This window comes from Strongylocentrotus purpuratus, unplaced genomic scaffold, assembly GCF_000002235.5.
Source record: "Strongylocentrotus purpuratus isolate Spur 01 unplaced genomic scaffold, Spur_5.0 spur5_scaffold_5, whole genome shotgun sequence".
Classification (NCBI taxonomy): Eukaryota; Metazoa; Echinodermata; class Echinoidea; order Camarodonta; family Strongylocentrotidae; genus Strongylocentrotus; species Strongylocentrotus purpuratus.
Genome location: NW_022145611.1, coordinates 32,118,009 through 32,145,914, shown reverse-complemented (window position 1 = coordinate 32,145,914; position 27,906 = coordinate 32,118,009). Strand labels below are relative to the sequence as shown.

Below are 27,906 nucleotides of genomic sequence, written 5' to 3'. Positions count from 1 at the left end.
AGAGTGTAAACAAAATATTCATGTAAGAATTAAAGAGTGAGTGAGACTACTATACGTGTACATGTACAGCTCTCTGGTCGGCTCTCTGTCTTCACCTACAAACTGGCTCAGGCAGACCCTGGTTCAAAATGAGTTGATTTTTCAGATGGTGATGTTTAAGGTTGGTTCCCAGAAGTAGATAATCATATCTGATTGATACACGCTGGTAAAAACCCAATAACACACACACACAAAGTACATGGTAAAGAAAATCACTTGTTTGATTTGGGGAATGACTTTAATAATGCAAAATCCTCATATATATTAGAGCTACAAATAATAAAAATAATCAAATTCATTTTAAAAAAAATTGTCTATTTACATTCAATTATTATTATGTACAAAATTACAAAAGGGGACATGTAAAATCATGTCAAAATAATTGAATTTTAAAGGCAGGCACTAGTTGGTAATCTTAAAAAAGCACTGAGCTATCTAGACCTTTAAATTACATAGTTTAAAACAGGATAAATAGCAACCAGGTTTGATAGGAATAGGACATTTCCAAAGCTTCCTGATACAATATTTATCCCACTTAATAGAGAGACCCTTTTGCTTTATCAAACTTACAGGAAGTGAAAGAAGGTCTGCCTCATTTCCCAGAAATTTGAAGAAGAATAAATACCATGGTAAAACTCAAAATTTGTGTTCTAATCCACCCTGTTTTACAGTAACCAGAAATACCCTTTAATCCTTGTTCACATCCTCTTCATAAGGACGTTGCACCATTACAAATCACAATCAAGATTAGAAAGATAGAATTTTAAAAGTAATGAATTTTTTTTTACTCCATCTAGTATTTCAAAGATTTGTATTCAATATAAAGATAAAAACATGAGAGATTATACAGAGATAGAGATGCACATTTTGTGTTGCTTGCAGGTTTCGTTTTATCAGAATTGTGAAGTTACGCGTATATGCGCAGGCAAGGGCACTCTGGCAATAAATAAATGTCGATGACAAGATGATGGTCGGTTGAGAGATTACTAGATGCTATTCCATGTCTCTTCTATTCACTTTCTATACAGACGGTTTTATCTCTTGATAGAAGTTCAGGAGTTGGTAGGAGTCCAGGAGTTGAGAGGAGAGACCAGGCGTAAGCATATTTCAGATCTTGCAGTATCACAGAAGTAATATCTCCTGTATACAAAATAGAGAAGATGAGAGAAAGTATAGAGAATTAAACTTTAAAAAAGAATAGGACTGATTTTTTTGATGAAGTAAAAGCATACACAAAACCAATTCAGATATTAATATTCAAATATATTTCATCTCTCCATTTTCTTTTCTTTCTACAACTCTTTTTTGGGGTAATGGTTCCTTTTGAAAAGACAAACAAATTGTATAAAAGCTTTCACATAGTGTCACAAGTCTCCAATTCAACATACTGATAATATGATTTCTTCAAACCTGTCATTACTGGTGACAAATCTTAAGAGCCACTTTGCCCCCGGGAATAGCAGTATCTTAATTACGCAATGACAACCTGTTAATGTAGAAAGGGGGGAAACAGGAGCAGCTAGGGGAGTATTGGGAGTGTGAAATTCATCATGTATACATATATGTATCTGGGGAAAGACATCTCATCTTGGTAATGCAATCACTTTTGATCAAGTTGTCATCAGTAAAAACACAAAAGTCGCAGGGGTAGAGAAAGAGTCATGGATCACGTATCATGGATCTGGAAGGATTAAGGTATGATCTGCTTGGAAATCAAACCCTATAGTGCATGTTGGATCAATATTGGCTTTCTTTCTGGATCAAACGGTGAGTGAAACACCCCACACATCACCTTAGAGACTGCAAGAAACATGACCTTCTCTAAACATTCACTGAATCTGCTATTCTTCCAAATGGCTTGCGGTTGAATAATCCATCACAATCGTTACATTTTTCGATGATATCCTCTTGAATGAGGAAAAAACTGGGGCAGTGGCCTACATTTTGGCTCAATTTCCAGCAAAAAACGGCAACAAGAAAGGAAAGGAGGGGTATCATGGCCGGCCTTAAAGTACAGTAATAACCTCACAGATCAATCCTCATTTTGCTTGGCCTAGATTTGGATTGTATTTTCAGAGCGGAATGGGTGAAACTAGAATATATCATAATAAGATGAAGAAAGAATTGTCATGGATAGCGAGGCGGAAAGTTAGAGGCTAAAGACAGAGGAGAGAGAGAGAGAGAAAAAAAACGATGGAGACAAGTATGGAAAGAGATAGAAAAAGTAGAAAGATATTGCAAGAGGGGGAGATGGAGAGAAAGAGAGAGAAAGAGAGAGAAAGAGAGAGAGAGAGAGAGAGAGAGAGAGAGAGAGAGAGAGAGAGGGGGGGGGGGGTGAGGACAAGAACAAATGTGTGGGAGATTTTTAAGAGAAAAATTGCACAACTGCATATTTAATGGTTGAGAACAGTTGGTCAACAGTTTACAATGGATGAAAATCTTTTTTTCTTCTATGTTTAAAAAAAGAAGCCATTACGTTTTTTCATTTCTGTTATTATACATCGATCAAATTTCCCTTTTTATGCTTTCTATTCTATATATATAATCATAGTCATCATTTTAGTAAATGATTTCTTTTGTATATGATATCATAGTGCTTTGCTTTATGTCATATTCATCATTATGATCCCTCCTCATCACTATCAAAATCATCATCATCGTCGTCGTCATCATCATCATTTAATTTTTACCTTTACTAGTTAAGACTAAAACACCAAATGACCATTTAACTGTCTGAAACAGCATTATGTGACAGATACTTAAGAAGAAGGAAGAAACCGGAAACAGATTGGAGTAAACTAACCAGGACAAAAGTGAAAGAGCAAATCAATTTTTAGTTTTAGATCGTTTTTAATTTTCCTGAACACCTTTGGGTGGACAAAAATATTTAGAACAAAAATTGATTTGCCATAGGGGAACAAGAAGAGGAAACATATACAATTAGAGCACATGAAAATAATGATCTTAGAAGGAAAAAATGGGAGGGAAATGTATCTCAGGTGAGAATGAGAATAGCAGGTTGCTGGCAGGAGAGGATTACAATTAGATGAATACAAAGTGAGAGCTAGCTTTAAAACTATAGGAAATACATTCATGGATGGAAACAAGCAGAAAATAGAAAAAGGGGTAACACATAGTAAGGTGAAATACAGGAGGTGAAATGAAGATTAAAAATAAATGAGGAAACCAGAGAGAATATAATTTTAGGAGTGAAAACAAATCATTACCATAAGAAACTTGTATATGAAGAGGAAAAGAAATATATGGAAGAAATTAAAAGGGAAAGAAATGTGTGATAAAATGTGGAAAGGATTGGATTTCTTTTTAATGGATACAGACAATGGCAAGGGGAAGGGGCAAGAGAGAAAGAGAGAGTGAAAGCGAGGCGCAGAGTAAAGCAGTTAAATAAGAAAGTAGAAGGCTGAGAAGAAAGTAAAGGAAAATATAGACATAAAGAAAGAGAAATAAATACACAAAACCACAAAACAAGTTTTCTTACATCTTCCTCATCAGATTGATCATGTAGTTCAGCCTCTGTTGCTTTGATGTCTTTCCTCTGGCCCTGTGGTTTCAAATTCAAGGTGATCAGTATTAAAGACAGAAAAAAACAGATCAATACTTGGTCTACCTGATCTGCTGGTCAGATTTATCATTTATGGCCAATAGCACATTCCTATGCCTGCATTTAACAGGAGTATTATAGTCAACCCTGTGGGAAACTACATAAATTTGGCTGAAAAAAGTTGATTGGTAGAAAATGCAGAGATGTTTAGGCATACCAGCTAAGTGTCTGAGTTAAGAACATAACATGAATGTAGCTCACTCATATGCTCCAGTGACAAGGTGAAAGTGTCAGTGAAGCAATCTGACTCAAAATGTTTCATTAAGAAAGAAAATTACAGTTCTTTCCTGTATCAGATCAAAGGCATAACTGAATAAATTAACAATGTGGATGCAAAACTTTTTCAAAATTGTATTTGACAAAACTAAACATTATGGTCAGTGAAGATAAATTTTCAGAACAAGTTCATGTCCTAGATTCTACTGGGTACCTGGCAGGAATTAATTCCCTGAAATGCTAGAGCCCCGTAATGGCAGCCGTGCTCAAGCCAGGGTAATAATCAGGAGCGCCAGGAGTGTCAAGTCTGACAGATATGAGCGCTTTCCAAGAACCCACTATTATTATTATTATTAGATCATATGGATATAATCTTTGCATTCCTTCAAAATGTTTTATTTTTAATTTTTCATTTGATAACATCATCTCCTGAGAGCCAGTAAGGCATTCAAATCAATACTGAAGGGGTAGGGCTTTATGTCTTAGGCTCATACTCAGGTGATAACATGTTACACATCTCTATAAGTTTACAGCACGAATGGGCTACCAATTACCTGCACATTGGGAGATGCTTTCCTCCATTGCTGAGGTGATGGTGGTGTTCTTGAAGATGATGCTCCCGTAAACAGTCTCCTGATTTGCAAAGCTGGAGAGGATTGCTTGACAGGAGAAAGTCTTGGTTTGGTACCACGCTTGGAAGGCAGAGGACGTGATGATGATGATGATGATGAAGGTGATGAAAGTTGTAATAATGATGGCATTCCAACGGGTGACAACAGTGATTCTGATGATGATGGTGATGAAGGCAAAAGTTTAGCCTTTTGCTTCCTTTTCGCTGTCCCAGGAGAATGTTCATGAGCTGCTTTAGCACCCCTCTTTCTCTCTGATCTTACAACAGTTTTAGTTGGCTGGTCAGGCTGCAAGGGGCTGCTCTCTAAAGACCACCTCTTAAAACTCTGTAATGAGGATTTAGCAGATAATGGCCGGGAAGAAGATGATGATGATGATGATGCCACTGATGGCGATGGAACAGAATGCTCGATTGTTTTGTTGTCACCTGCTGCTTGTAACCTGGAAAGGACGGACATCTTAGATGTCAAAGAAGTCGGTACAGACGATGGTTTTGACGAGGATGATAACCTTGCTTCTGACTGTTTGATTTCAGAGGAAGTCAAGTCGGAATTCCATGCTTCTAAAAGACATTTCTCTGAGCTTTCAAGAGAATTGTCCACTGGATGGGCTTTCATTGCATTTAGATCTGATCCTGATGCCACATGTTTTCTCCTCGACCTTTTGACCACACTATCACCTGCCATTTGAAGACTTCTCTTTCTACTCCCAGATCTCTTACCCTTCGTCTCAGGAGTGACAATAAATTCATAAACACTAGTTCTTTCCTGACCTTTCAATTGTTTATGCCCTATACTCGATGTTGATGATTTTTGATGGTGCCCTTTCAAGGGATCCTCTGATTTCCCCTTTGATGTGGCCCTAGGCGCTTTTTTCTTTTGAACTCTTTCGACCAACAGGGTAACATCCTTCTTTGGATGAACTGATTTCTTCTCATCACATATCAGCATACCCTTGCTGTCCGAAGAACAATCACTTTTCCTCACATCACTGCTTGATTCAGATGTCCCTTTACACCTATCCCATTTCCTCTTGGAATTACTTGCTGGACTTTTCTCTGGGAGCATGACTGGTGATTTGCAAAGTTTTTTCATGTTGACTCCCAGTGATTTACTTTTGTGTGACACTGCTGCTACGCTTTGTTGCTTCAGGTACCTAAATTGGTGACTTGATTCTCCCGGACTCCCAGGGGTACCCTCTGACTTGGCATCTGGACCAGATGTCTCTTCCTCTGAGATATTCAACTTTGATTTTGCAGTTGAACCTTTTGTTTTTTTCAAGGTCTGGTCAGGTGTTAGCGGATCATCTTCTTTAGGAGAATCTATAAGCATCCCTACTCCAGTTAGATGCTCTTCTTTTCCATGTGCATGGCATGGCTTTGAATCAGATTCAACCTGAGCAAGCGGTTGGCTTATCAAAGGCTTTTGCTGGATTTTCAAGGACTGTTTGGATCTTTTGGACCTGTCTTCCTTGAAAACGGGTTCTTGAGAATGTTGGTGCTCTGATGATGAGCTCTTTGTCATCACTGGAGCATCGTGTTTCTTCAGCACACCAATGGTCACTGGCGGATCTTGTTTCTTCAGCACATGAACGGTCACTGGCGGATCTCGTTTCTTCAGCACACCAATGGTCACTGGCGGATCTTGTTTCTTCAGCACATGAACGGTCACTGGCGGATCTTGTTTCTTCAGCACATGAATGGTCACTGGCGGATCTTGTTTCTTCAGCACACGAACGGATTTCACCGATGGCTTCTTGGTTGCTTCTTGAAGAGCTTCAGGTAACCTGACACCACCAATTATCCCCTCACCATGCTCAACACCACCATCACCTGGCTTTTTCAAAGGCTTTTTCTGGATTTTCAAGGATTGTTTGGATCTTTTGGACACGTTTTTCTTGAGAACAGGTTCTTGAGGATGTTGGTGCTCTGATGATGAGCTCTTTGTCATCACTGAAGCATCTTGTTTCTTCAGCACACGAATGGAACCCACCGATGGCTTCTTGATCGTTTCCCGAGGAGCTTCAGGTAACCGGACACCACCAATCATCCCCTCACTGTGCTCAACACCACCATCACCTTGTTCTGACTTTGGCTCCACCTTAACTCCAGGAGTCTCTGTATCCTTCGACTTGCTCGGCTCAAAGGGTGCAACCACATGGATGACCTTCTGTTTGGTGGTGCTACCACTGACTCTGGTTCCCTGGTGCAGGAGTTCAAGGCTCGTCAGATGTTTGTTCCTTGAATCAAGAGTACCAGCGGGTGTATGGGTGTACATGGAAGGTGTCAGGTCAACAGGAGAGTATGTCCCACTTGCTTCAGAACCTGCAGTTGATGGAGATAAAAAAGTAATGACATATACTAAGTACATCAATTATACAGATTGTGTCAGTACTAATTAGTACATAACTTTTATAATCTATACAGTTTAATTCTACAGTCTGTATCCTGTTTTTATTTCTGATGTCCAAAGTTCTTCAACTCTCATCCAAGTAGTACCTTTATCATTAAACAAACAAAAATGTCATCACTCATCCTGCTGGCAACTGATACGTCAGATACACCAATGCCAAGAAATGTTAAACTTTCTTCATTACTTCAAGAGGATATTCTTTTCATGTATGTGTTTCTTCCTGTCAAAATCAGTTAATAGTAACAATATGAATAATAATAATAATAATAATATTTTGAAGTATGTTTCAACCTTTATTCTCAAAACATATCATTTCTATCTAAAAAACATTGTTCAATACAAAAGAAATAGGAAGAAGACAAACCTGAAGAGAAAGAATCGACAATAGGAAAAGAAGAGAATATAGGTATAGAGACTAATGGAGAGTGAGTGAATGTAGGAGACACAGATAGACAGCAAGCAAATGAGGCCAGACAAGTGATGTCCAACAACAGTACTTCAAAGAAGATTCCTTGTGACAACCTCGCGGGAATCGTGTGAGCTAGCTTGACATATTAATCGGTCTTCGAGGACTCTGATGCGCTTGAGTGCACACACAGCGGCAACCATCTCAGCGGTAGCTTCAAAATTCATGTGCATGTTGGCATGAAAAGAGACTGAGAACAACCACAATGCATTCTAATGGCATGCATCGGTCATCTTTTTAATTAGAACACTAACACAATAACTTTTTGTCTTTAGCCGCCATAGCACAGGCCTACATAAATGTATAGCTTTAGTATGCCATTAGTTGTATCTATATTGTAATGATTTATTCATAAGTGATTGGATGGTTGGCGGGTTGGATACTGGACATCAAACTCAATTACTGAGCATCTAATGATGAAGTTATCTCACCTAGCATGACTCATAGAATGACTGCATTTCAACTAGGCCATTTGACAGTTAATTATCTTTTCATACTTAACCACACATGACAAATATATAGATCAAGATAGTATTTAACTTTGTGTTCTACTTTACTATGGTTAATAGATTGGAAATTTTAATTAATATAAAAAGAATTGAGAAAGACCCAATTCATGTATTAACTAACTTCAATCAAGAGTGACCTAATTTATAAATATGTGTCATCAATTTTTTTTTAAAAACCTACAGAGAACGAAATTGAAAGAAAAAAAAGCAAAATAAAATAAAACATGACATCCTCATACATCCCCGTCTTTGTCATATCACTGATAAGAACGAAGCCTTTATGGGATGGATTGCTCTGTTTTTCCCGAACCAATACCTCAATTCTGCTTTTTAGACATGCATGAAGAATGAGATACAGCTATAAATGTGTTAAATGTACAGTGAAAAGATCTATCGCAACAAAGAAGGTAAGAATAATCAAACAAATGTTTAACATTCTGAATTTAAACTACCGCAGACCTTAGAAATGGAATAAAACTTTGTTGCAAACTGATTTCTCTCCTTGTTAAGTGGGTGAGGGGAAATTGAAAGAGATTCTTTATATCTCATTAAACCAAATACACAGCCTAGTTGTGGTTTACTTCAAGAACAAGGTAAACTGTCTATACCGAAGCAATCGTTAATGGAGGGTGAAATAATAGCTTTTGCAGAACTCGTCAACTTTGGCACTATTTGTGCAAGCGTTTCCAAAACCACAACACTGATTACTTGTCCTATTTCTCAAGACTATTTAATTTGAGAAAGGAAAAAAGAGAGACTAGAAGCTTGTTAAAAAGATAAAATGTCAATGTAAACTAGTTTATAGGAGAGGGTATCATGATTCAGACACAACAAGTGTTTTAATTATACTTGGGAAGAAACCAAATATTGTCCTTTGTTTGAAAAGTTTTTACTGGTACTCTTCAAGATGCCCCTCACCAACTACCCCCCCCCCCCCCACTGCCCCTAGGGCTTGAGGAAAACAAATCCTTCAGTCTTAAGAAGACTAAAGAACTTTTATGTTTGTGTTTTATAAAGTAGAAATATATATATCAGATACAAAAGATCAATGTATAAATGGATTGGAAATGACATGTTCAATGTTTTAAACTAAACTACTCTAGCACACATTCAAACATGATATAAAATAAAAAGGACTTCCAAGCATCAAAAACTGTATTATCATTAATTATAATTCATAATAATCATTTATTGAACAATTTTTACAACTAACTTATAATTTATCTTTGGGTTTTTATTCTTTGCCCAACTAAGTTCTTTTACGTCTTCCATTTAAATAATTTTTTGTTCTCACTTGATTTCTCTTGAATAGAAAAACTACTGGACATTTGATAAATACAGGTCACATGTTTCAGAATAAACAAGAGGATAATTAATACTATGTATACATCATATAATATAATCTTTTTTATACTGACTCATCAACCCCCAAAACAATCGTGAATGAATAAAGGCAAAGTCGTAAGTACATGTATATAAAGAGTTCCTTTAAGATTGTTATGATGAAGTCACTAAACCAAGAAACATATAAATTACTCAGCATTTAATAGCAGACTTTATCTGATGCCCTGAAGGATCATTTAGCCTATAAAACTCTAAAGTCTATTATAAGTCTGGTTTTGATCCTTGAAGCAAGTTCAACAGAATTACACATCACTTTTTGAAATGACGTTAATACTTTTTTTTAGGGGGGGGGGGGGACAGGTGGACTTAGGCTTGGTGGGGATGGTTGCATTGTGAACATCAACAGGGTTTTACATAGCACCTATATGAAACAAAAATTGATTAATAATTGCATTGCTCAAATTCAATGAAGACAAAAGCTCATCGTCTAAATCAGATGACTAAACAAGTGCATTGGTATTTTCCGGAAGTTTCTTATAAAGTTTGTGATGTAAAATATGAGAGGACATGAAACAACCTTTCCCTTGCATAAATCTCATACAGAAGATTAATCAACCTGTTTGCGAAAGAAAAAACAACATAGAAAAAAACATTTACCCCCCCCCCACCCCCAAATAAAGAATAAATATATAAATAAAATTAAAGTGACAGTACTTGTCTAACATGGTAGAATCTTCATAAAATGCTCTCATCACGTCTACCTAAAAAGAACAAAAATAGCTGAATATTTCTCTTATAAATGAAATGTATTCATTATAAATGAAATATATTCATATTCAAATTCTCATTTAGCAGGGGATTCTTTAGGGAAATATTCATCCTATGTATACGATATACCTTGCTCTTATAACAAAGTACATTGGAGTGTCATGCCCTAGTACATTCCTTGCCTTCAGAAAAAAAGGCTTGACAGGTTCATTAAGCAAGGGTGACAATTAGACACATTACTTGACCCATTTACTCAACACTTCTAAAGTGGTGAATGTTTCTCTCTCTCTCTCTACACTTCAGACAAGTGGTGCAGATGAATAAGGGGTAGTATTGCTGAGACTCTTATCCGCCTAGGGGACTATACTTCATTGGGGTGGTGATTTACCCCCGCCACGTCTCCCCTGTAACCCCGTATCATGTTAGCTGGTATCATCTGTGTACGCCCAGCTAAATTAACTAAGCGTACCCATGAGGGTTAGATGAGTAAATAAGACTGATAACAACCACAGGCCGGGGAGCAATATAAGGATCGTTAGACAACCAAAATTGGGTCAGCTTTGCACAGATCTGTAAGGAAGGCATTTTTTTTTCCTTCTCCATTTCTAGCATCGTAGTAAAGCGGATACGCCCGAGGGCATATCGCAAGTCACAAGTCACTGCACTTGTTGGTGCCTCATCTCGCGCAAATTAGTGAGAGCAAAAAGAGAAAAAAAATTGGAAAACCCCTTCAGAGCAATCGAAATTAGAGTGCAAGAAAGGAAAGAGGGGGTTTGAATGATCACTGATGGATTGTACTTGTTGAGATCAAGAGATCTTATGAATTTTTATACCTCAGGTAGGAGTTACACATTTTGGAGCAAGATTTGTCAAGAAATGGGGTTTATTTCCCCCCTGGGGAACGTTAAGAGTACAAAAACTAATATTCTTGGTCTTGTGAGAGAAGTAGAGCGTGCATTGGCTGGGATGGATTTCTATAAACAAATCTTTGGAGAACGGTTAGGGTACAGGGGGTGGTTTAACAGCGCCGGTAACCAGAGAAATTAGGCGGAAATTGTGGCGATACATCAAGATGCTTCATATAAAGCAAAGCTTCACTATGAAGATTCTCTCATTAGCCTGAATTCTGCCAAGAAAATGAATTTGATTGATTTGCATTGGATTGGTTTAAACGGCAATAGGCCATCAGCCATTATTTCCTGCCCTATTTCTCTTGAAGCAATTTTAAGCCATGCAACAACCAAAAACAAAACAAAAAGAACTGGAAAAGATAAAATATCAAGAAAGAGTTTATAAAAAGTTAGATAAAAGGAGTTCAATGATCTATGACTTTTGAAAATTCTTTGAAATATATTCTTGGTCAGGTTTAATATATCTTCATATTTTACCCAGAGTAATTTCTGATGGTTGTAATGTATATAATTTATATCACTTCCAGTTGATTACTATGATTGTCAGTGGCAGATCTAGATCTGCCTGGCTAGACAAATATTGGCCCCAAAAAGTACAATATACAACTTAATACAAGAGTGTGCTTATGTACCCCCCCCCCCTCCTTCAAAATTATGGATTTTCAATTTGTGTTCTGCTCTCTAAGGTGTATCCAAATATTTAGAAAACAAAGGAAATATCTTTTTGACCTCTCCTATTTTATCAACATTATGTGTTATCTTCAGAACAAACATATAACCAATTTCTGTGCATTATTTCCATGATTCTATAACTCTCCAAGATCTGTATCAGCTGCAAAATAGTATGTGTTTACTTCCCTGTACCCCGAGGCTAAGTATGATCATCTTCAGATGATTAGGATCCCCAACCGTACACCAAACCTCATCTCCAATGACAAAGTAACAATTAGACATGGTAATCTTCTATCCCTAGGTGTTAACCATGCCACTAACCAATCAAACCAACAAGATGTGTCCAGCCCTGCTACCAGCCAAACCTAATATCTTTTTTTCACACTTTTGTCATCTCATAATGGCTCCTTTGCCCATCATCCAACCGCCTAAAGCAAGACCACTGATAACCAAGCCAATATTGTCCATAGAGAGATAGAATTGGGGGGAAGAGACCTTAACAAATCGCCGTCCCACTCGGAAAAAACCCCTCTAGAGGCATCTCTCTGCTCCCCAAATTCTGATTGTCTTTCTCTGAAGCGTGACGGGGAAAAATTCAACTCATTTGCAAATTGGTGCATTATTGCGGATGCATAAAGATTCTCAAGAGTAGCAGAGGAAAAGGACGCCGGTGACGATGATGATGATGAGATGATGCGTGGCGAGATGTAGGCCAAGCGACAGTCTGACCCAATTTCAACTGTCTCTGACCTATTTCCTCGCCTCCTATCCCCCTCCTTTCTTCTTTATCTCCGCTTGAACTGGTACGATTGTTTTGGCCATGGGTTTGTTTTTGTTGTTGTTGATGTGAAGACTACGTCATGAGAGGGCTCTTAGTCTATTGTCACGCATGGAAGGAAGAACAAAGAGGTCGTCGCTTTGGATAGACAGACAGACAGTCAAGAAAGTTGAAGAGCGTGGATTATGCATTAAGATAAAAAGAGAAAGGGGGATGCATGCATCCAAGATGAATTCTGTTTGGAGTATCTAGAGCATGAATCGTCCCTAGAGACTATAAGACTATTATCATCATCCCATATCCATCATGTTCACTACATCTTCACAAAGTCAACTCGCAAACAGATGTCCATTTCAACTTCAAGCCTAAACCTTTTTGAAGGGGGAGGGGCGAACTCAAACAAATTTTGCTGTCTTTCATGTTGCATTATTCACTACAATCATACTGTCACAAAACTTTGCAAATTTCTTCTGTGAAGTGATATGCTCCCTCAAAAGAAAGCGATATAAAATGACTTTATTCTTTAAGATTTGTAGAGCGGTAAAACAATCATGAATTTCAAATAAAGGTCAATGATCATATCATGTCATCATTTCCAGAATGCAAGATCCATCACCACAAAAAATAAAAATATAAACATTAATACAATATCAGACTAAAACCAATAAACTTGAATGTGTTATGCATGGATGATACATGGTTTCTACAACGAATGTTTCCTTTATTCATCAATGTAAATATGATCATAAAAAGAAGAGTGATGGAGTACCGGTAATACCAAACTGATATGTGATAAAGTTTTCATTATTTGTCTCGCCAAAGTATTTACTCCACCTTTGCTTAATGAAAATGTATATTTAGAGTGACCGAGAAACATCTCATATATTTATGATGATGAAACATTTGAAGGTCTGAAAGCTAAAAATGCCTTTAGGCAGCTCAAATTATGTCTTCATTACTTGTCTAGCCACTGAAAGTTTTGTAATGACAAATTCTGAGATCAACTTGTTTTCTGGGTTACGTGCAGATTTCTGTTTATGACAAAATGTTAAACTAGTTGTCTTATATTGTATCATCTTTACAATCAAAGAATATTGCATTTCTTCCTAGTTCGTATATATTTTTGTCTTCTTTTGTCTTCTTCTTGTGAATAATGCCACATGACCATTTCTATTTCTTTTTATATATTATCCTTGTAATGTCGGCATCAGTACATCACATGATCTATTGCAAGCAACAAGAGATGACAATAGAATTATTAATATAAAAATTGGGTGTTTTTTTTCACTTTTCAGCACATACCGCAAGATAAGAATCAGAACAGACATATGGTAGATGTATTCATAAACAAGGCTAAAAGTATGAATTTTACATTATTTTATTTTCTATAGGCCTTTTTTGTTTTGTCAATACCAGTATTCTTAATGCATATCCGTGATATCTGTGCATCACTAATTGAATTCTAGATGCATATTTGGTCCAATTTCTCCTCAAAATACATATTTGACCTACATATCATATCTTTATTCCAGTTAAAAAAAGTAACCTATATCTTCATAATGCACAAATAACGCTAGTATTCAGCTGAACTGGACAGTAGACACCAATATTTTTAGCTTGAAAAAAGATAAAATACTTTTAAAAAAATGAATTTTCCGGAGATTCTTATCAGGGCTTTCCCATTATCCACTTGTAAAAGTGTGATTTTTGAGAAATGCAAGATATTTTGTTTTTAGAGACATTTAAGAGTTTTGTTTATCCTTTGTATGTGCATTTCAAAGGTACAAACAGAAACAGATATGTGTGATGTTTGTGAAATTACACTAAATTGGAATCATCCCCCTATTTAGTCTAGGCTTCTAAATATTTAACAATCTCACCATTAAATTCAGTCATTTTGACAGTGATGTCTAAATTATCCCCACTCTACTGAAAGCAATTATGAGTTTGCAATAAACTGAAAAAATCTCTTCCCTGTAACATATTTTGAATGAGTATTAAAATAGTCTCCTTTCGATCCACTTGTAACTGTGACACAATACCTCTATAGTTATTACTGCACAACACGATATGTCTGCAAGGATGTTTATTCATCATACAGCCTACTACGAATCAAAGGACATGGCATGAAAACTGATGAATCATGAAAATTAGGCCACTGTATATTAGCTGTTCTAGTTTATCTAAACAGAACAAAAGCAAATGAAACGATGTATTGTCTTCCTGAATACAGTTCCAAAGAAAAGGCAATACAGCAGAGCTGTCATAAACAATACATCACCATACAAAGAGATCTATATTTGCAAATTGATTTATTCACCAATGTATTTTTTTAAAGTTTATGTTTATGGTGCTTGTGTATCAACAATTAATGGTCCAATTATGAAGGTTAGCACGTGCAAAATCAATAAATTAACCACTACAGCACGATCACGAAAACCCTTGAGTTGATCTTTCAACAGTCTCTGTGATTGTGTAAATCACACAGCCTTGAATAGCATTTCATTTGGGGTACAATGCATATATGTCCCTTCAGAGCAAGAAGGGCATCTACTCTGTGTTAAAATATACAAGTTAACGTCCTTCTGGCTCCAAACAGACGATATGTAGACAAACGTCTATATGCCCATGGCCTTCACTTTGTGTCTCGCTATATTTCATCTGATTGAATTTATCGTTTCAAGCATCTCTACACAACTCGCTTCATGAAACCATGAAATGTCACAAGGCTAATGTTTATTCCAACCTACAAAGCAGTATAGAAGGGTCTATAGGAGGATTCTGGGGCAAATCAGAGACCCAACATGGATCAATGAGCATATATCTGAGACAGGGGTTAATGGAACCTGAAAAGGAGGACAACATCGAGAGTTCACTGAGACAATGTGGAGAGGACCGTCAGACTAAAGGGCGCTTGATATCACAAAGTGTCTGCTGGAAGCCAGACCCTGAGACATGAACTCTTCTTCAATGTATCAGAGTAAATGCCCTCCTGGTTCTCAGAAGATCAAATGTTGTTTAATTTTTAGGTTTGTGATTCCAAACGCAATGATGTCCTATAGCAGGGGGATCATCAGTTGAAAGATGAAATGTTAATCCAAACATCTGTTGCCTTAATCCAGACACTTTTTTCTGGAACTATTAAACTGCTTGAAACGAACATGGAATAACAATAGTCAGTCTGACCATTTGATATTTTAATATAAAGGTGAAATTTTCAAACATTTTTTTGAATAAATATTAAAACAAAACATATCAAGTCAATCTCATCATTTGATGCTCTAATCCGATTTTATTTCTAAACCTCCAAAACCTTGTAATTACAACATACCTTTGAGACAATGATGATCATTTTGAGTAATAAGCTATAAACCCCTGGTAGATGATGAGACCTGGGACTCTACTACATACATCACAAACCAAACCAATAACATTGACCCATCTGGGCATGACTCGATCTTTCTTGCTCTACTTCCAGGAAAAGGACTAACCTTGATCTCAATTTTGATGTACAAATTACGCATTTTTTTATTACAGAAATCAATAATTGACACATGCAGATGGCAGAAGGCACGCTCATCTAGAGCCAGATAAAGACTTTAACCATAATATTATCTCATAAACTTGTGACCATATGTTAGTACTGTTATTGTATCTTATTATTATTATTATTATCACTGATCAGAAACGACGTGGCAGATTTACAGTGAAGATCTGACTGAAAAATTAATATCTAGCACAAGACAATGACAAGAGAGAAAATGAAACAATTATAGAGAGGGTATTAAAAGGAAAAAAATGTAAATGCAGAAAAAAGGAAAAATGAGAAGGAAGAAATATGATAAGCCAGAAATATACTACAATTATAGAGAGGAGGGTGAGAGAGATAGAGAGAGAGAGAGAGAGAGAGAGAGAGAGAGAGAGAGGGAGAGAGAGAGAGATATGGAACAGAATGCAGGCTACGTGTGCATTTAAATGTAAACATAGTTACTAGAAATTCAGCATGAGAGGACAGAAAAGAGAAGAGAAGAAAAGAAAAGAAAAGAAAAGAAAAGAAAAGAAAGGGAGAGAGAGAGAGAGAAAGAGAAAGAGAGAGAGAGAGAGAGAGAGAGAGAGAGAGAGAGATAGAGGGGGGGGGGGGGTACAAAGCATCAACAGGTTTCTAGAACAATATACGCCGTTACTAGGTTAAAAGACAAAAATTCCACACCTTTTCTATCCAAACTTTTTTTTCCCTGTATAGAAACCACCTGTTTGCCCTTCCACCAAGATGCTGAAATAGCTGTACAATCAATATTTGACACAAATAATGTATACCTAGTGAAAAGAAATATGAAAAGTGTTGATAACTTGTGTTTTTACATTCTTCATGAACTAGTTTTGTCTTCTAGCCTTCTTTTGTCCCCTTACGTTTTCAAGGTTCCCATTCTCCTAAAATAGAGATAATTCTGGCCCTAATGCTATCACAATTAAGCAATTTACAGTTAATGACTTCGAATTCCATTACAGTTGCTAGGAAATATTAGAGCTGCTATCTATTTGTTTATTGGTTTTTATTGATAATTGCTTTTAAAGCTTCAAGTTAGATTGCATAGCTTTGCAGCTAGAGGATAAGAGGTATTGGGGTTGTATTTTTAATGGTATGAAATAATATTTTGTTTTTATAAGCCTCTACAGGTTCAATCTTTGAACAAATTAGGAATCTAAACAGATTCAATAAATTAAATTTTTAAAAAGAGGCAGAGAGAGAGAGAGAGAGAAAGAGAATTTTGATGATGTAATACCATATAAGGCAGATGAGAAAAGGCAGATGAGAATAGACAAATAAAAGAATAAATTCATAAATATTATCTACAAATTTGACATTTCGTCCTTGTTTTCACGAAGTGACGGTAGTGAGGAAAATCGTAACGCAAAGTGAATGCAATTTTTTTTCACTACCGTCACTTCGTGAAAACAGCGACGATTTATTTAATTATATAGAAATAAATCAGCCACTGCATATTTCCTTCGTATCTCACTCCCTATCAGACAATTTAGCTTGATAAAACAGGAACTCATTCTTAGCACTTCTTAGTTTTATTTCAACTCGGGGAATAGCAAAGGGTTTTAGTTGATATTTTCTTGATTTGAAGGAAATAGATGAAGTTTTCTTTCATGAAAAGTGATTTGTTCATCTACCCTGCAATATGAAAAGCACTGGTAAAAATGCACTGTTCATCGTCTGGCCTCACAAGAAGCGGCGCTGCAGGGCAATGACCTGCGGGACTCTCTCGCTCGGTCACATTCAATGCTTTGTCCAGACTTGTTCAGAGTGTCACATTACCGAATATCGACATCTGTCTTGAGAAGAACGTGTTACATCTAATGTAACACCTGCTCGACTATGTTCACCTGAACCTTAACTGGAGAGGGAGATAGAGAATGAAAGAAAGAAACCCTCGGGCTATCTCACCGTGTTTTTATACGATGGGGCGATACCCGACATTTTGCACTTTCCGCCATCCACCTCAACCATCTATAGAGAGAGGAGCTGTCAGAGAAAATTAATTTCCCACACATCATCACCACAACGGAAACAAGGAGGAAAGAAGCGGTGGAACGCATCAAGAGAGCTAGAATATAGAAGATGACTGATAGAAGTCAAAACATGCTGCCCCACTGTACTATCGGGTTCCATCAATGATGGTAGAATACTTTCCAGTTCCCATCCAATTCAAGTGTCAATTTGCCTCGGGACGCATCGTGAGCCAGCTCTGCGGCGAATCCGATCTCAGGCTAGCACTTTTAGAGACCGCCAATTATGGCAGACAAATAAGTCACCTGTTTCCGGTGGACCAAGTATTGTGGGATATCGATCCCGCTTTGGGTTTTAGAGGAGAAGTGGATTTGTAAGGGTCTGTCATGATTTTGTGGATATCATAAGCATTTCCTCTCATCGTGTCTATCATGTGTCCATTATAAAGTGTCACATCTCATCAAACACTCCAAATGATCCCCCAATTGACAAATCTATCTCCATCAGTAAGAAGGAGATGAAAAAGGGATCATGTGTTCCTTACGTTTTTGGCTCATCACTCAGCTACTAAACTTTTTCTATTAAATGCTTAGGAAAATACCAGTTATTTACTATAGCCTTGAACATTTCCTGTAAATCCAGTTTGATTTGGTGAAATTTCATTTTCCATCATTCCTGTAACTCAGGTTTTTTTTTTAAAAGGAAATTAGTTGAGCAACGATGTAATGTCCAGAACTGCACAGGACCTTATCATACTAGGTTAAAGGGATTGTTTAACAATGTTAAATCTGAGATACATCTTACCAGTGTCTGTGATATGGTGTAATATTGAAGCCCTAAAAAAAATCGAGCTTCAAAATGATCAAGAAGTGCCTCAAAAAAAGTAAAAAATCTTTGAGTGACCGGTTTTACCATACTCGTTTTCCCCAATAGACTGTAGTGTTATGAAAACCGTGGGGCGAACGGTTTTCAAAATTTGTAAGTCAAATCATTAATATCTTGATAATCAGACAGGCTTGTAAAAGTCATGGAGTTCCTGACTGACCTAAAGGCTTATAATTATCATTGCAGCATGAGCTAAATCAAGGATTATTTCTAAAGGATCTAAGACAAAATTACCGGATCCCTTTAACCATAATCATGACATTTTCCAAATAAATTAATAACTACATGTATGGTATATGACAACAATGAAATATGACGATTGGAGTGAATAGCATTTGCGAGAGCATTTAATGGATGACCTATTGGGGAAAAGTGCTGAGATTTCCGACAAATAAATTTTTTCTGTATTTCTTCACTCCTTTTCTTTATCTTATTTTGAGTTTGCAAATTTCTGCCAATCAGTGTTATGCTTTGATTGTGGGTAAATGAGAGTTATTATGAAAGATTAACCACAGAATCAATTCTGATCTAATATGACCCACATTTCAACACACAAACTTAATCAACCTCCCTATACTCCATATTGTACTTAATTTCTCTCTTATCCTGTAACTACAGTACATTAGGCTTGAACCACAGATATAGACTAGCCATCATTTTAGCACATGGAGCATGAATCGACAATCCACATGCGGTAAATGAATGAATAACAAGGACTGTCGTGTAATCAAATCCCCTCAAAACATATTGAGCCTGAAGTCCCACTTGTGTATCTTTAGCGGATCAAAATTACTTATTATACAAATAAAGAGTGCTCCAGAGTTCAATATATTAACAAAATGCATGAACCGAAAACTTCTGAATTTTCCTGAGTGATGTCATATTGCACCAACACTTGAGGACAAGGTTGAAATACAATTGCAAGAGGAAATTCTGAATTTGAAGGTGAATATTGAACAGGAATATGCATTCAATATTTGTAATATAACATTGAAGGTATTTGCCATCTCAAGCCACCCCAAAAGATCAGTTCAGTTCAGTTTATTTTATTTTTGCACGGCACCAACTTCAGCCAAAGGCTGTTCTTCTGTTGGTCCGTGCGAAAGAGAAGAAGACACAGACAGAGGAAGAGGGGGGTGGGGAGGATTACAAATCAAAATCTCCAAACCCACACAAATACATAACATCAAATGAATTCTGCAAAATGTAAATCATCATAGAGAACTCCATATTCTAACCTCTGGCAAGACATTTGTCACATTTGACTCAGATGAGGTAAACGGGTTCCTGGCAGGAATGCATTCCTCGGTATGCTCGAGTACTGCAAAGACACTCATGCTAAAGCCAGAAAGTCAGAATGTTTATAAGGGAGGGCCGGGAGTGGCAAATGTGACAGACGTAAGTGCTAAACAAAAACCCACTAGTTTTAAATTGGGAAAGCTAATAATAATATGCAGAAAGATACACAGAGAAGGACAGCTCACAGAAAGACAGAAGAACAGCTCAAGGAAAGAGACATAAGGTGAGAGAGGACAAAGATGGAAGAAAGCTGATGAGAGAGAAACAAAAACAGAGAGGGAGAGAGGGAGACAGAGACAGACAGAAAGACATAAAAGAGAAAGAGAGAAGGGTGGGGTCCAACATATAGAGTGACAGGAATCGTGGGAGGAGATGACAGACAGCATGACGGACAAACAGACATGTAATCTTACCATTTATCTTGAACGGAAGAACATATTTGATGGCCATCTCTGGTGCCATGAACGGATGTTGAATAGCCTCTGATACAGACATACGCTCACCTGTAATAACAAATATTGAAATACATACTTTTGATTAAGACTTTGAGAATCCATATTGTGTAGATGATACTCACATTAAGTTAATTTATTTTCCACAACAAGAATAGTACAAGAGTGCACAAATGACTAAAAAGCCTTTAAGGCGAACAACTGCAACAACTCAAAATACAATCAAACTACAAAAGTAAAGTCATCAAAATATAATGAGGACATTGACGATTTAAGATAATGAAACACAATGAAATAGGATACACATTGTATTAATGTGGAGGGACCCAACAGGAAATTATATCTTTAGCACATTCATGCCTCATCTTTGTCTTACACCAATCTGAGATAAAAGTATGACATGAATTCTTATAGATGTATCTGCACTTGTTTCCCTTGTTCTTTACAAGCCCATGCCTTCTTTGCTACATTGTTAATGTCCTATTTCTTCCCCATGCCATCCTTGAGACATACACATTTATATGACAATTTCATTTCAGATCGTTATTGAGCAAAAATTTATTTTGATAATACCTTCAGTGCCCTCTCACTCCAGGGGAATGTTTCACACTAAGTTGAGCTTATCTCTAAGTTGGACTTAACAATTATGAAAAGCCATTGGCATCTTTGAAAATATTTTGTAAAAGTTATTTTAAAAGGCATAAAATGTTGACTCAGATAATTTATATTTTCCATTATCAAGGAGATTTTTATGTTCTTGATGTGAAATTTATTAAAAGGCTAAAATACTTGAATTTTCGCTTTTGAATATATTTCATTTTAAGGCTACAAATGGCTCTCCATAATGTTTAAGTCTAACTCAGTTTAAAAAGTCTACACCCACCAAAATTATCCTTACTATTCTCCCCCCTTAAAAAATGGAGAATAAATGTAATTATCAAAAGAATTTGCCTTGGTTCTTAGTTCGCTATGGCAGATTGGTGAACATGCCAACCTTAAAGTTTACACTTCAAGTAATACCCTTCCTATATTGAAGAGGGAGAAAGAAAAACTTCATTTCAAGAGACACTTCTCAATCATCAACCTAAAGCAATTTACCTGCACTCCATAACTTAGCAACCCATAAGAATGTATCCTTCAATAAAAGACATTTCATCTATTAAGTAAAGGTGAATAACCAACATAGTTCTCTGAGCAAATCTATGCAGTACAACTTTAAGTCTTGCACTCGTTTGTGCTATTTCATGAAATATTTTATTAAATACATAGAAATAACAAAGGCTCAGAATTTTTTTTTCTGCACTATTTGTCCTTCTTTCTTTATAATTATGGTGTTAAGGCGCAAGCAGAAAACCTGGAAAAGCATTTGAAAGTTCTACATGTTTGGCTCATGGTATTTTTCAAGTTTGGATTTGCTTCACGTGTTTGCACATTGTATATAATCACTGTATCATATAACAAAAATCAAACATGGTGCTTTCAAATGTGAGATTTAGGAAAATACCTCTCAACAAAGAACTACTCCTAATAAGGTTCAAGCTACAGCCAACCATTAAATATGCAGATATTTTCTCTGAAAACTCTGTAAATAATGCAAGTAAGACAGAATGCCGTTTGTCTTGGCTGTACTTTTGTGTTAAAATGTGACAAAATAAAGATTTCACTGATTTATCACAAGGCTTTATAGGTAGACATGTTTCCATTTCTCATATCAAAGTCACAAAAGTTCATTTTCTACCCCTAACCTATAATGATACTACAATACAGGGTGCATATAGTGTACAGAAAATAATGAAGATATTTTCCAAAAAGTAGCTTGAGGAATGTTCATCAATCCAAAGGTTCTTTGATCTACATTTGATGGTCAGGTCATATATTTCTATAAATCAAACAAGGAATTGTTGGTTAGAAAAAAAAAGAAAAATCAGAATTACCCCCTCTTAGAAGCTTATTTCTTTAACCAAAGCAAGGAGTAATCAGAAGAGAGCAATCTAAAACTTGGTACTTGCTGTTTGGTCATTTGTAATGCCTTGAATATTCAGTCACATTATCATGTACATTGTATTGTTCAGTTCAGTTCTTCTAAAATCCTATTTGTTTTCTTCTCCCATTTCTAAATACTTGTGAGGTAGTTACTCTTGAAATGATCTAATATTGTCTATATTTCCATAGGCCATTTGACGGTACATTTATTATACTTCAAAGTACAAATCTGTTGATAAAAAGTTAGTCGCACAAACTTTCATTCATCATATTACTCCCGTAACAAGGTACAGTTCCTCAAGAATGACATTGTAAGGTTTAATGTATATGGTTGGGTGAGATATATAGGAACTTCATGAAAGAATGGCCTTTGATATGTACTGACATGGCACCAATCCAGTATAAATCCTCCATACAACATTCAAGCACTGTACTATTTGCTATGGGCACTTAATGAGAAAAGCGTCCAGCATGATTTTTCACTTTTTTAGGAATGCTGGATATGGGAGCCCATATTAACGCATTCTAGTGAATTTCAATTTGTATTATTATTTAATACTTCATTAAAGACCTCTATTTTTGTTTTCAATGCTTGACTGAAGTGCCCAGAACATGTAGCACAATGTTTGCTTTGCCTGCATGAGATTAATGTACATTAATGCCATTTCAGTACATGGACATTATTTCTGTTTCCTGTAACACCAGAACCTTTAATCTGCATCAAACGGTCAAGATTTGCAAAATTGTTATGCCCTGAAACAATTCAGTAACATTTACCATATCACTGACCTTGTCAAATTTGCAAATGTTTCTTGCCACAACAATTGTAAAAAGCACAAAATTGTTCATATTTTGTAAAAGTTTCTGGTCTTACAGTATCTTGCTCCATACTTACTTGGGTCAAAGGTCAGCATGCCTTGAAGAAAGGAGACAAACTTGAAGTCACTGCAGTCCAGCTTGGTTCCAAACTTGGAGAAATTATCTGTAGGATATAGAATAGAAAGAAATTAAATTGAAATATGTTATTTATAATATACATCTGTATGAAAGAAATAATCATCATAAGCATACGTACCAAAACCAAATGTCAAAACTTTGTCTCCTTAGATCAAGATAGTAATAAGTGTATTATATTTACTACTGAAGTAAATGTGTTTTCATATATTCATAACTTTCCAAACAACCAGGCTCATTATACATCTCCAAGTCAGTAATATTTACATCCAACTTTTTCTTAGAAAAAGAGAATTAGAGAGAGAGAGAGAGAGAGAGAGAGAGAGAGAATAAGAAATAAGGCGCATAGAAAGAAAAAGGAGAGGGAAGACAGATATAGAGAACAAGGGATCATATGGAAATAATGTTGTAATTTATATCATCAATGCTCTTGTACTATTCATTCCCTGTACAACTTAAACCAATGATGCATGATGATTAAGTGCGAGTGTATCATTAATGGTTTCACATTTCTCCCTTGATGATTCCAGAAGCCACAATTAATTGAAAAGATATTGTTTGGTGGCAAATAAAGTAGATGGATGATTGATTACATTACATCTCTGTGTTAATCTTTTGGGATCGTGTCTCTGAAGGCATTCTAGCATACACCATGGTAATTTATGGGTTAATAATTGAGCTATCGAGTGAAAGAAGACATGCTTGCATGATCAAGAATAACAAATTGGATCAATTTTATAATTTACTTGAATGCTGAATCAAGATCATAAAAATAGTTATTTATTGCCACAAGTGCTGAATTTTCCATTCCTTAGAGAATTCTGATTCTGAATATCAGGCGTAAATCTTTGTATGAATGCTTCTGTCTTAGTTTGAAGAACAGTCATTCATTAGAAGACAAAAAGCAATTTGTTTTTAATAAATAAAAATAATAATTATAATCATGGAGCACTAGGAGTGTCAAGTTTGACAGGCATGAGCATTATACAAGAACCCACAATAAATAGCTTTATTATAAATTGCAAGAATATCAATCAAGAATTGTTACTACTTCGGTGGAAAATCCATGTTTTCTTTAATTGTCATGTTTTCTGCAAGTGGCTTCTGGAAAGAGTGGAAAACACTCATACCAAATGATTAATGTAACCTTTCTTTCATACGAACATAACCCTCAGCTTTAAGTGGATGAACAGATTAATAACAAAATTAAAGTCAGACTCCCAAAACTTAAGCTCAAGTCAATCGAAAAGGAATTATAGTATTACATACAAGATGAATTCATTTTCTGAAGGAAACGATCCTATAATACAATATTAATTCGGAGAGAATGAATTGACTCCACAAAAAAGCAGTTAAAGTCTCTTTGGGGAAGTCAGGGCTTAGTCGAGAAACATGTCAGAACATGTTTGTCAAAACACTTGAAACATTGGTATGATATTCATGATAATATTCATTTTCAACATCCATTCCTTCAGAGCATGTAATACAATCAATGCTGAAATGCATCGGTAGAGGAAGCCTAAACTTCAAAAACTACATGGATTATGCAGTTTATTGAACTTGTTTCTCACCGGGGACATCTGGATGGTTATTGAGTAGAGTATGTGCACATTCAGCAGATTAACATGCATGAATGAATGAAGAAAACCCCTAAGGCAAGAATGTAAAGTAGTGTTTATATTTGATGATCTGACGTAGCAGATGGGTTATTAAACCCAGAGTTATTCTTTGAGATAAGTGGTTGAAGCTGGAAGGATTAACATTCTTTCATCTCCTTTTTTTCCAGGAAAATGCTAAGATGCAAATGATGAATTTTATAGATGACATTGTCTAGTTACATAAGCAAAACAAGTTCATGCCAATCACTGCTCCTCTCTTTATATTTGATGATTTTATGTTGGTAATCAGGAACTTTTATTCTGCATTTTTAGAGATTAAGGACTCCATGGCCAAATTTACCAAAAGCGACCCAAGATAACCTGGCTAGATTACGTCCCTTGATCTATGGAAGGCCAAGTGTCAATCCCTAGTTATCTCTGAATTAATTTTTTTTTTCTTTTCAATGATCTGGATGGGAAATGAAAATGAAAAATTAATTTCATAGAGACAAGGTTTATGAGTGTGTATTTCCATTTAGATAACACAACTGATGGTAAATTTTATAGGAAGAAGAGGTTGCCATTTTACACTTTATAAATCGGTGCACTAACTCTTGATGCAAGTTGGAGTTTGGAGCTGCTGAAAGTAAGGCAGCTTTTAAGTATACAGGTATGTTGACCTCTATTTTTAATACTGTTCCATTCAAACGACAATTCTGTGTCCAAGGAAATAAAGATGAAATGTGTGACATCTCAGTTTTTGCTGACAGCCTCTTGTCAGTAGTCTCATCTCATAAACCAAAGCTCTTATCCAGTGACCCACTTTTAATTGTTAATATTTCTTAAGTGTCAAAAACTCATTGTGGTGGTAATAGTAATTATGAAAATGTTTGTGGTCAATGTTGGTGGTCATAATGGCGGTAACAGTAATGATGACAGGAGCTTGTCAAATAGAACAACCGCATATTAGAGGAGACTAAATCAAACCAAAAAAAATCCCAGTTCTTATCATGGTAATGATATTGCGGTATCAATGAAAGTTGAATTATCAGGAGGAAACAAAAAAGAAAAGGGAAATGAAGAAGGATATGTGAAGATCAAAAAGATTTGACTACATAGTGGTAATGATTGTAATAAAGGGAGATTTTCAGAGCTTCCATTCTTTTAAATGTTTCAAGGGGAATAGGCATCTCTGTGGTTCATTTTTCATTGAATAGTAGGGGTTACATTTCTTTTAATTGCAACAATAGGCTGTATCAGATCCAAGTAATTTTGGTCCTCTCCTCAATGGCCCGACATCCTACTGGTCTTACATTTCATTTGTCCTATCCCATAGGTCCTATGTCTCATGAGTCCTATGTGCCATTGGACTGAAGTCCCAGTGGTCCCACATAACACTGCGCCTGTTGGTCCTAGTGTATCTGTATATCCCATTGGTTTCATTTCCCATTGGGTTTATGTGTGGAGGTGTCGTGGTATAGTGGTTCATTCACTTGACTCTCAGTCAAAGGGTTGAGGGTTCAAATCCCTGCCCGGCACTTACATCCTTTGGAAAGACATGACTCCACTTTTACCACTCTCCACCCAGGTGTAAATGAGTACCCGATATCCCACAGAGCGCTACATATTTGGCAGCCAGCTTTGACGGGGGTAATAATATTAGAGCACCAGGAGTGCTAATGATGGATATGTATATAAGAAGCCACCATTATCATTATATGGTTTATATGTAATCATTAGATTTAATCTGACTAAAGAGGGTAGAATCTTCTAGAATCCTTCAGAATAATTTCTCTGATGCCTAAGGAATCTCTCAAGGACAATCCTGTACAGTACCCATGAAAGACAATGGCTGTCCGACTGATTCCTTGAAATGGGTGAAGAACTTGGCCCTCTGGTAGACTTTGGTAGGGAGTGGTCCAAAAAGTGATGTCATCTGAGTCAACAGGTCCTTCTTCTGCTTGGCCCAGAATAGGGGCTTCCCCAAGTACAGCTATAACACAAGGTGGAGAAAGAACATTACAGGAAGGGTAGAACATTGAAGCCTACAAATGTATTTAATGATCAAGTTTGATACAAAATGTATAACATCTAAAAAAAAAAACCTTAACCCACCACATTCATGATGATGCATAAAGAAAATTGAAAAAAGTGAGTTGATTCAGTTGGTCAAATAAAACTCCCTGCTCCATACAATGAGCATATGTGCTGGTGCTTTTCAGCGATTGATATTTCTTCATTTGGTTAACATTCTGACAACCCATCCACTATATGATAATACAGAGTGATATGTAGCTATTGCAAATATTTTTAATCTTTTCAGATTGATTAGATTGTGCTATTTAGTACCATCTTTACAAAATATACAATATTTCACAAATGTTTTTCTCTGAAGAAACCATACCTCAGCCAAGATGCATCCCAGAGACCACATGTCAATTTCTTGTCCAAAAGGGAGACCAAAGAGTACCTGCAATTGAGAGAAAGAAGATGAAGGAAAACTTTTTAATAAGGACAACAGAACACAATGGCGTATCCAGGATAACTTTACTTGGGGTGGGGGGGGGGGGGGGGGGGGGGGAGGGGCACAAATTTATGGTGATTCAGTACATATGGCCCACATGATAACAGTATGCATTCAGTTCATCTAACAATAACAAAATCTCTTGATATGACCATTGACACTAGTTAATGTATATCAGAAAGAAACACTAGTTAACAGTTAAATCACAAGATTCTCATTCGGGATGAAAAGAAATGAACAGAGACTTGCATCTTATGGGATGCATTGCGCTGGACGGCCTTTAAAGAAGTAAATACCTGCCAAGCAAAATCAATATATTCCATTTTG

General features: G+C 36.3%; 1 protein-coding gene across 1 annotated transcript; it reads right to left on the bottom strand.

Moving 5' to 3' along the window:
- Positions 1–255: 255 nt before the first annotated feature.
- Positions 256–27,536, bottom strand: LOC100888537. Its single transcript, XM_030999359.1, has 7 exons — positions 27,460–27,536; positions 26,892–27,048; positions 23,399–23,485; positions 20,482–20,571; positions 4,432–6,830; positions 3,539–3,601; positions 256–1,179 (listed from the first exon to the last, which is right to left on the bottom strand). The coding sequence occupies exons 1-7, from the start codon at positions 27,487–27,489 to the stop codon at positions 1,162–1,164; spliced, it is 2,844 nt and encodes a 947-aa protein (XP_030855219.1). The 5' UTR covers positions 27,490–27,536; the 3' UTR covers positions 256–1,161.
- Positions 27,537–27,906: the final 370 nt, after the last annotated feature.

Bases quoted from the DNA above. Each gene is read 5' to 3' on its own strand.
- LOC100888537 (XM_030999359.1), bottom strand. From the start codon at position 27,489: ATGTGGTCTCTGGGATGCATCTTGGCTGAG. The intron at 23,486-26,891 runs GTACTGTACAGG...TATATCCTACAG, and splicing joins ACAGCCATTGTCTTTCATGG to ATAATTTCTCCAAGTTTGGA. The intron at 6,831-20,481 runs GTAAGATTACAT...CATCAACTGCAG, and splicing joins TCTTCCGTTCAAGATAAATG to GTTCTGAAGCAAGTGGGACA.